This window comes from Sinocyclocheilus rhinocerous, unplaced genomic scaffold (assembly GCF_001515625.1).
Source record: "Sinocyclocheilus rhinocerous isolate Xijiao unplaced genomic scaffold, SAMN03320098_v1.1 scaffold897, whole genome shotgun sequence".
In the NCBI taxonomy this organism is placed as follows: domain Eukaryota; kingdom Metazoa; phylum Chordata; class Actinopteri; order Cypriniformes; family Cyprinidae; genus Sinocyclocheilus; species Sinocyclocheilus rhinocerous.
In genome coordinates, this window is record NW_015649224.1 from 465,601 (window position 1) to 476,505 (window position 10,905).

At 34.5% G+C, this 10,905-nt stretch overlaps 1 protein-coding gene across 1 annotated transcript in view; it reads left to right on the top strand.

Annotated features, from left to right (window-relative positions):
- LOC107710314 (copine-4-like) overlaps nt 1-10,186 on the top strand; it is a 26,581-nt gene extending 16,395 nt beyond the window's left edge. Inside the window, exons 11-19 of the mRNA XM_016515057.1 lie at nt 1,137-1,178; nt 1,500-1,586; nt 2,343-2,402; nt 3,098-3,231; nt 3,641-3,695; nt 4,949-5,000; nt 5,572-5,705; nt 6,799-7,035; nt 8,915-10,186. Coding sequence (XP_016370543.1) covers nt 1,137-1,178; nt 1,500-1,586; nt 2,343-2,402; nt 3,098-3,231; nt 3,641-3,695; nt 4,949-5,000; nt 5,572-5,705; nt 6,799-7,035; nt 8,915-9,046 — 933 coding nt within the window. The 3' untranslated portion in view covers nt 9,047-10,186. The remainder of the gene's footprint in view (nt 1-1,136; nt 1,179-1,499; nt 1,587-2,342; nt 2,403-3,097; nt 3,232-3,640; nt 3,696-4,948; nt 5,001-5,571; nt 5,706-6,798; nt 7,036-8,914) is intronic.
- Nucleotides 10,187-10,905: the final 719 nt, after the last annotated feature.

The following is a 10,905-nucleotide window of genomic DNA, read 5'->3' on the forward strand; positions in this document are numbered from 1 at the left end:
TGTATAAATGTCTTTCTTCTGTTGAACACAAAAGAAGATATTTTGAAGAATGTGGGTAATCGAACAGTTGATGGTATCTATTGACCTCCATGGTATTTTTTCCATAGTGTGGAAGGCAATGGCTACTGTCAATTGTTTGTTCTGTCAACATTCTTCAAAATATCTTCTTGTGTGTTTAACAGAATAGACTTAAGCTTAAAGTAATACAAATTTTATTTTTATTATCCTATTGGCAAAATAGTCTTACTAAATTTTACAACAGGAAAAACTATTTTCTAATGTGGTAAGAAAAACAAACATAATTCAAAACTTCCACAAACAAGTCTTAATTTTTTATGCAATTTTGCAGTTTAATTTTTGCAGGTGTATCATAAGTAGAATTATAGCATGAGTTTTTGTTTGTACTGTATGTTTCTATGTGTGTGTGTGTGTGTGTGTGTGTGTGTGTACAGTACCTGTTTTTCTATTCTGGTGCGGACTTAAACTTGAATACACACAGACTCATGGGGACTCATGTCACGGTGGGGACCTAAATTGAGGTCCCCACGGGTAAACAAGCTAATAAATCACACAGAATGAAGTTTTTTGAAAATCTAAAAATGCAGAAAGTATGCATCAGTCTATAGCGTCTGAATGAGTTCACTCTGTTCCGTCGCTTCTCTCATTTGAAATCTTATTACCGGCTGTGCAGATTAGTAGTCATTGTGTTGCTTTTAATTCCATTAACTTCATATTCACCATCATCCCCTTGAATGCTCAGAGGAGCAAAGTCGACAGGCTTCAACATACGCTTCTCATTGCAATTGTTAATCAGTGGAATTCCTCATCTGTCAGCACATGCTGATTGCACTGCTAGCGTGGTTCACAAACAGGTGCTTCATTTTCAGCAGGATACTCGGATGCTTTCAGTCTCTAGTGGTGGAATAAATCTTCTCGCATGCTCTTCAAGACCTGATTTGAGATCTTTAGAACAGGCTGAGATAATTGTGCTTTCATCATTAAAAAATAAAAAACCCACAGATTTGAGGCAGATCTTTGGATTTTTGCTATTACTGAGCTATTGTATTCACACCAGAAATGTAAAATGAATAAAGAATTGTTTGGCTTGGATGGACATATCTTTTTTGTTCTGACAGGCATCATCACAAGAGAAACTACAAACTGATCTTGGCCAAAAGGTGACTTATCAACACTGACATGCTTGTGAAAGTCTCGCCTGCACTGCTAGCTTACAGCCAATCACTCTCACATTTTCTGAAAGGCTCAACTGCAGCCACTAGGTTATGCTGAGTCTTTTAGATATCCGTCTATAATTGTGCCTCTCAGCCTGTGGGCATCTTCCTCTCATACAGATATATCACAAGCCCACCTCAGATAAAATACCTGCAAGCACAAGTAATTCATCTTGTGGCTCAATGGAATTCAATACAGAGCTGAATGAATGGCATAGTGCTGAATTGTTGTCTTACTGTTGTGCATGTTTAACATGTTTCTAACAGATCCAGTGGGAGTGTATTAACCCTAAGTACCAAGTGAAGAAGAAGAATTACAGAAATTCTGGAATGGTAATTCTTACCATGTGCAAGGTGGGGAATTCCTTCACTTTATGTCTGATATATACCACCATTATGACTGCCCCTGTAATCACAGCACAGTCATTTTGTGTTAAAAAAATATCGTACTAGAACAATTTTTTTTTAAATGCACGCACACACACACACACACACACACACACACACACACACATACTTGTATTTGTGGTTTACGGGGACTCTCCATAGGCGTAATGGTTTTTATACTGTACAAACTGTATTTTCTATTGCCCTACACCAACCCTGCACCTAAACCTACCCCTCACAGGAAACTGCTGGCAATTAATTAATTTCATAAAACACTGTTTTGTATGTTTTTTAAGCCTTTTGTTTTACGGTGACACAGGAAGTGTCCTCATAAACCATGTTTACGTTGTAGTACCCATGTCATTATACACATTTGTGTCCTCATAAACCATATATACCTGTACACACACATATATGTGTGTGTGTGCATTTAAAAAAAATTGTTCTAGTACATATATATATATATATATATATATATATAGTATGATATCTGCTCTATTAAATGGGTTGGTCACTTTCTGACATGTAAACTAAAAAAGTGTAATAATTGACTTCTGTGGGTGCTGTGCAGTGATATTCACAGTAGCTACTGTAGATGAACAGGTATGCTGTATCATAGCCGTTACTTACTGTATTTTTGTAAACTTGAAATTATCTGTTAACCAGTCAGTATCCAGGACCAGAACTATCAGTTTAATAAGTGTTATTTTATCTCTGTTTCAGATCATAAAGATGCACTCTTTCCTGGATTACATCATGGGAGGATGTCAGATTCAGTTCACAGTAAGTAGTTTTGGAAGACATTTTATCTTAATGTCATTTTAATCTTTAAGCTAAACTAAACTTCACTGATAGCAAGAGTCAATTTAGAGATGTCATGTCAAGGATTGCAATAAAGGCTAGATTTTGTAAGTTGTGTTGTCTGGTGGTTTAGCTTCTAGCTGCGTGTGTTTACACATTTTGTGTTCTCAAAAATTATTACAAATTCCATCATTATTTACTCGTTTTAATTTGATTCCAAATCCTATGATTTTATTTCTTGCATAGAACACTAAAGTGAAATTTTGAAGATTTGTACTGCTCGCTCTATTTCCATGCAGTTACAATGAATGGAGACTGAAGCTTTCAATGTCCAATTCATGAATAATTGATTATTTAGATTCAGATCTTTTCAATTAATAATTTTACTCAGTTCACAAAACCATCCTGAACGAATCAGAATCACTAATTTGATTGCAGTGGTTCATACAATATGTTTATAGGTTTATGAGAATAATTACTTACATTTTAGTCTTAAGTTATCGGATAACTTGAAATATGGTGTATACAAGTTGTATATACATTGAACACTTTTATGGTATTTTTTACATCCTTTTTGAGGCTAGAAAGTTGAGGGTAAGTAAATAATGCCGTAAGGGTAAGTAAAAAAAATTTACATTTTTGGGTGAACTATCCCTTTAACAAGTGTTGTTCTGCAGGTGGCTATTGATTTCACTGCCTCAAATGGTGACCCTCGAAACAGCTGCTCCCTCCACTACATCCACCCTTACCAGCCCAATGAGTACCTCAAAGCGCTGATCGCTGTTGGGGAGATCTGCCAGGACTACGATAGGTGACCCACCAATCAATCCCTCAATCAGTCAGTCAGTCAACCAATAAAGCAGTTAATCAATCAAGCAAACAGTCAAGCTCAAGTCAATCCCTGAATTTTGCCAAATGAAATTTAATGGACTACTCCATCACAAAATGTTTACACCAGTTATTTTCTCAGTACAGGCAATTAACCAAACTTTCAGACTAATCAGGCATTCAGTCTTATGACTGCCAGCGCCTGTAGGATGCAGAGATGTCATGTCAAGGATTGTCTTTCTACACTTCAATCACTCTATCGCCCAAGACATCACTTAAGCTCAATTATATTTGACCCCTCACAATCATTGAGGGGTATTATATTTGACCCCTCATTGCTCATCTCTGGGGCTCATGCTCATTAATCCTCCCTGCTTCTGATCTGTTTCCAGCGACAAAATGTTTCCCGCTTTTGGCTTTGGAGCCCAAATCCCACCAGACTTCAAAGTAAGTTCATTATTTTTGTATGTAAAAAAAAAAAAAAAAGATTTTTTAGTTATACTTTAAGGGCAAACAATTTTTACATGTAATTATGTGTAATTTTGCAGTAGAAAAGTTGTCATTTAAAAAAAAAAAAAAAGTCTTTTTTGTTTTTTAAATGATAACACACTTACTGTGATTCTAGTTTTCGTTTGACTTTTAGATTCATTGCATACTTACAAGTTGAAATTAAATTTACATTTAAGATCAAATATTTATTTAATCCCCTATAATGTTTTTTTTCAAGAATGCTTGATTGACTTATCTAAGATTTAACAAACTGAATATGTAATATGAATATGTAACTTGATATGTAACTGAATATGAATATGTAACTTGATTTTAAGACTACAAGTTTCCCATACAGTACAGTAAATCACCATGGAAACCAGAGTGCAAAAAAAAAAAAAAAGTATTTTTTGTTTTTTAAATGATAACACACTTACTGTGATTCTAGTTTTCGTTTGACTTTTAGATTCATTGCATACTTACAAGTTGAAATTAAATTTACATTTAAGATCAAATATTTATTTAATCCCCTATAATGTTTTTTTTCAAGAATGCTTGATTGACTCATCTAAGATTTAACAAACTGAATATGTAATATGAATATGTAACTTGATATGTAACTGAATATGAATATGTAACTTGATTTTAAGACTACAAGTTTCCCATACAGTACAGTAAATCACCATGGAAACCAGAGTGCTCTGAATCCCTCACCATTACCTGACAGGAGATTTCTGAATAATTCATGAACTGCCGATGCCCTTTTACAATAATCACCTCATGATTCCTGCTAATCTATGCCAATCACTCAAAATCAGGTCATCTGATTGGTTGCCATGTTTCAATCAGAGGTCACGGCCGCAGTGTGGTTGGATGTGACTCTAAGAATGCATTTTAGTTGACTGCAGTCCAATCCACAGGGAAGCTCCATGATTTATGCATGGTTTTATCCCTTCCACTGGCTGCAATAACTCTGAATATAATTGAACCATAAGAGCTTATGAATGAAATAAAGAAATTAAATGTTTACATTATATGAACTTTAATATCATAATTTAATATCACCAAAGTGTAAATCAATTGAGTCTTTTTCTCCATGCCATTTGAAAAAGCAATTTGTTTCTAAAAGCGTAGACTCACTCTGCCATTGCTGCCACTGATCTCTCAGTTTTTGTCGCTTAACTATGTCTTTTTTTCCCTCCTCAATTCAGGTTTCTCATGATTTTGCTGTGAATTTTGATGAGGACAACCCAGAATGTGCTGGTGAGTCATCAAAGTGTAAACTTCATGCCTTTGCAAGCATTTTTGTTTTTCTAAAAGAAAGTTCAATGAAATGCAGTGCATTCCTACTGTATGAGTCAAACGTCTCCAACACACACTCGATGGCAAACAGAAGCATAAACTATGAACTTCTTAACTGATGCTCATGCATTTAAATGAGGCTGTGCTCTGCTTTAAATGAGCAAATTCATTAACAAACAAGCACCCCATTCAACCTCTAGGTCAAAGGTCATGTTTTAATCTGACATTTTAAGGGTCAGTAAATGTAAATGACCACCATTGTAAAAAAAAAAATATGACATCCATTCAATGTCACATTACAGAACAGATAATTGGTCAGTGCAGAAAATAAAATAAACACATCTAAACTTTTTAAGACTTGAAACCATTTAAGACTTGTTTTTAGAGAATATGCTTTTTTTTCTTACTGCGTTGACATTGTTTTATGCTTAAAAAATAATTCCAAAATTTAGTGAGGTTTAAAATTGACTTCATTCAAGATGTTTGAAAACAAGTCAGTGTATTGACCTGATGGGCTTTGTGTGTTTTGCAGGTATACAAGGTGTTGTTGAGGCTTATCAGAACTGCCTCCCGAAAATCCAGTTGTACGGCCCCACTAATATTGCTCCCATCATCCAGAAAGTTGCCGACTCTGCCTCTGAGGAGATGCATACCAAAGAGGCCATGGTTAGTCGGAGGGAGAGAGAGAGAGAGAGAGTACCTTTAATTAGACTGAAGAGCTCAATTTCTGCACAGCACCATATTGACTCCATCTGCTTTACTGCTGCTCCCTTTTTTCATAAAAAAAAACCTAAGTTGCTGATGTATATAAAAAAGAAAGCGTGCAGTGGAAGAGCACAGCAAAATGATTACTTAATCAGGATTTTTGTCTAATTTTCTCATATAATATTAAAACATCCTTTTAACAATATAGATTTACTTGAGAAGCCAAACTGCATTAAATAAGGCTTGTTCTCAGAAAATAGTTTATTTACTTAGTTGCGTACTAATTTGTTTAATAAAAAATGCATATTGTGAAATATAACAAATTACTGATTAAACTGTTTTTTAAATATATTTTAAAATGGAAAAAGACTTTTTTCAGCAACCATTACTCTAATCTTCATTGTCTAATATGCTTTGGATGCTCAAGAAGCATTTCTTATTTTTAGCAATGTTGAAAATATTTTGATATTTTTATGAAAACTACCATTCAAAAGTTTGCGGTAAGTATGATAAAATAAAAAGATATTAATATTTTATTCAACATTGATGTATTAAAGTGTTGAAAAGTGACAGTAAAGACTATTTAAAAATAAGTCGAAAATAATTCTATTTCGATTAAATGCTGTTCAGTTAACTTTCTACTCATTAAAGAATCCTAAAAAAAGTATCACCGCTTCCACAAAAAATATTAAGCATCAAAAACTGTTTTCAACATTGATGATAATAAAAGACATTATTATTAATTGAGTATTTTATTAATTCTGCCATAACATAAATAATTTACATTTCAAAATATATATTTAATTAGAAAATGGTTATTTTAAATTGTAATACTATTTCAACATATTACGTTTTTTACTTTACCTTAATATTACTTTATTTTCTTACCCCACTGGGAAATTTAGTGTGGTTTATGCTGAAAATAAAACAAGAAACAGTTTGTTGATTATAATGGGGCTCTGAGTGCAAGACAAAGACAAACACCTGGTGATCATATTAGTGCGAGTCCATTTTTAAATGTTCTCTCACATTTTATTCTTTCCTCATTCATTAGGAATACTTTATACTGCTAATCCTGACGGATGGAGTGATCACAGATATGGCGGATACACGAGAGGCCATCGTCCACGCATCCCACCTGCCCATGTCCGTCATCATTGTCGGCATAGGCAACGCAGATTTCAGCGACATGCAGATGCTGGACGGTGATGATGGAATCCTCCGCTCTCCTAAAGGAGAACCCGTCCTGAGGGACATCGTGCAGTTTGTGCCCTTCCACAACTTCAAACATGTGAGTAAAAACAGAAGTATCTTAGTTCACCCGAAAAGAAATTCTGTCATTATTTGCTCTCACTCACATTGTTGGAATAAATGATGACAAAATATTTCCACACTTCTCTTTTTATTCACATTTGAATTCATTTGAAAAGAATCCTGTCAGGATCTGGTGAAACCGTAAACATAGAAAGCAAAACCTGAAAGTTTTAAGGGATTACTAACAAGTCAAAGCCTAATGAACAGATGTTTCTAATGAAGAGGAATGCATCATACCAGGTTTGGTGATTTAAGAAACTGTATGGTACCTCTGGTCAGGGCATAGTCAGGAAGCCAGATTACAAGAGGATGCCGTACATCTAAAGGCATCCAGGTTTCTTTTCATCTCTCTCCTCTCTCAGGTCAGTGCGTTGCTCTCACAGCTGTCTCTCTGAGCTCCAATAACAAGCATGAACAGAGGGAAGGAAAACATCAAAGCTCTTAGATTTTACAGGCCTGTGTTTAGTTTAATTAAGGAGTGTGAAATCGTTCGTGTAGAACAGTCTTCATTATGAAAGTGTTTTTTTAAGAGACGTTAGGCGTATTCTGTCCTGCTTTAACCCAGCGAAATTCCTGCCGCTGAAGCTGAGTTCATGCAAAGTTCTGTTTTTTATTCCATTTTGTACATTTTTTTTAGTCCTGTAAATCCTATTTGAGACAATAATAATAATGAGACAAAATTGTCTTTTTTTTATTTTTTATAATCTCATAAATCAAAGCCTGGTATATCATTATTATTATTATTATTATTACTGATTCAATGTTTTTCATAAATATGAATTTAGTCATTTATAAATCATTTATTGTCAATATAAAAGTGACAGCTGTGAGAAAGAAAAAATGGAATGCATTGGCACCAACACATGAGAGAGACCTGATTCATAATTAATTTCAATACAGTAACATTAAATTGTAAGCTAATAGTGCATAGCTTTTTATGGCCCACACAGATATTTGAGTATAATAATTCATTTTTTTACAATGCTTAACTGTTTAGATTTTTTTTTTTTGAATTGCATGAAATATTTGTTTCTAATCAGCAACATCACACTGCCCACCCTCTTCTAGGATTAATATTGATTTGGGTTAAACTGATGCAGTGATTCCTTTTAAAGGAGTAACTCTTTTCAATAGACACTGAATGGTAGCTTAGGGCAGAGGTTTTCAAATTGAAGGGAAAGAAATGTGGTCTACGGAATAGTTAAAAAAAAAAAAAAATGTATATAAAAATTATTATTAGCATTATTTATTGTTTTATTTTAATTTTTTTTTTATTATTATGTTTGTGGTCATTTTAAAATTATTATTATTATTTCCTCTTGGCGTAACCTCTGCATTATTTTTTCAGATTCTTTTGTGGTTATGTTTAAAAAAAAAATCCAGCTGTTATGTAATGGTGTTATTGTTATGTAATCACAATGGTGATGTAGTTGTACTTTTTAAATCTTCAGGTTTTTCATTTGATTTATTGAACCTTTTGTCTAAGGCTTCTTGTGCAATAAACTCCAGAGAAGGGTTTTGTTTTGATTTTTTTTTCACAGTCTGGAAGACGTCTGTAAGGAAACCTGCTATCTCAGGTCAACTTCTGCAATATCACACAATTCATAAATATAGCGCAAATCTGAAGGTGTGAAGTTGGCTGTCCGATACGAATACTTCGGCGGGAATCTGAGCATGTGTGTGTGTTTATTTTTAGTACTGTCCTGCGTTTTCTCTGGTCTGTCTCCACCTGTTTTGCGGACGGAGTGAAATAGTAGCGACTCTTTTCCTGTATCACCTGCTCAAGCACAAGAGAGTGTGAGATTTCATCTATATTCCATTCTCTCATCCTTCCCTCCGTCTTTTCTTCCACACAGGCCTCTCCTGCAGCGCTGGCTAAAAGTGTGCTGGCTGAGGTTCCCAATCAAGTGGTGGATTACTACAATGGAAAAGGCATCAAGCCCAAATGCATGTCGGATTTTGAGTCTTCCAGAGCGTTCAGTCCCTGAGCTACGCACAGCCATATTCGTCTCAACTTCAAAATATCTTCATTGATCATTTCAGAGCTTGCTGCATTAGTGTAAGCATCGACAAGCAGGTCCATCCTTGTTGGTTTTTTTTGTCACTCAGGTTTCCAATAGCATTGGGCAAAAATGTCCTTAGCTGTCCATATTTTCTTTTTACGCAGTTGTTAGTTATATTAAAGGTGCGCTCAGTCATTTTTTTTGTTTTTGTTTCCCTGGCTAATATGGCAGTTGTCTTGGACCTAAAGTCACCATGAAATCAAAACTGACTTGAATGCAATATTGCAGTGATTAGAAATGATATATCTGTGCACATCATTATTTTACATGTACCCTCGTAATCTTTTTAATCAATATAACTTCCCTTCTCCCTCGCAAGTGTAACGGAGGACAGGCTTTTGTTACCTTTTGTTTTGTTGATATTATTACTGTTATTTTGGTGGACCTGCTATACAAGGGCTATATAGTCCAATATAGCATAATATTCCAACGCGTAATAGTTTAGGAGGCAAGTGATTAACAGTTATTGGCCAGTGCATGACCAGTGCTCAGTTAGTAAACACTGTTAGTCCTTTATAATCCAAAGTGCAACCATTTTATTGCTTTATTCAATTTACCTGCAAAAAGTTTGTGGTCTGTAAGATTTTAATGTTTTTTTCTAAGAAGTCTCCTATGGCTTGCTTATCTACCCACCCCAAACGTTTGAACGGTAGTGTATTTATTTTAAAACTTATTTTTAATGTGAGGCCTTTATGACTTACAATTGTTACATACAATTAAGTGTATTGTATATAGCTCTATAAACACATTTATTTGAAAGCATGTGGAATGGATTCTGTGAATACAGTATTTACAGTATTTAGGCATTCTTTGTTTTTGTTCTTTTCTACAGGTTTCTTGACATATGTTTTGCAGAATTTCTTAACATAATCTAACATTATAAAGTTCTTTCAGATGTTTGGAAATAGTAGATGTGTTTCTGGTGCTGTATTAGACACATTTCTCTTTTTCTTTTATGCATTTCTTTCTTTCCTTCTTTCTTGGAGCGTGTGTGTATGTACAGTATTCTTGCTTACTACCGAAACCAGGACTGTATTTTGCATGTTGCCAATTTAAAAAAAAAGTTTTTCCCACTTTTGTTTCTCAGCTTTTTGTTTTGATGTTCACTGGATGCACTTGCTCAGCATCACATTGCAAACACCCACAGTTCTCTCACACCCAGTAATATTGATCTAGAGTTTCTGTTTAATGCTACAATACTGTAATTCACTAAATGCTCAATTTAGAGGGATGCTTGAATGTAAAGGCTCTTAACATGCATCAGAAGACCTTGAGAAATGGAGTCCTGGAGGCGTGATCGACTCTTTGAAGTCTAAACACAAACATGCACACACTTCTCTCCACACATCCATACAGCCTTTCAATTAGCTCCATCGTGTATAATTAAACACTCGGATCACCAGAACAAGACCAGGGGATATCAGGAGAAAAAGATATCATGTCATTTATCATATCCTGCAGGTCCATTAGTCAAAGATTCAGCAGATTATTTATTGTGAATGATTTTGCTGAAACGTTCTCATTCAAAACAACTTGCAGCAGGGAATGAAATCTGAGGTTGAATGTCTTTCACAAGGACAGTATTGCTAGGAGACTCCCATTAAATATCCATTTCATGAATATTCACATATTCATCTTTTAAATAATAAGCATGGATATTAACTTAGGTGAATATTCACATAAAATACTGCAGTTTTGATTCACTTTGGTTCACTTTTCAATACTGTTTAATTATTATTTCCTGTATTTAAACTCTCAAACCTTTTGTTTGAAAGTTTAATATT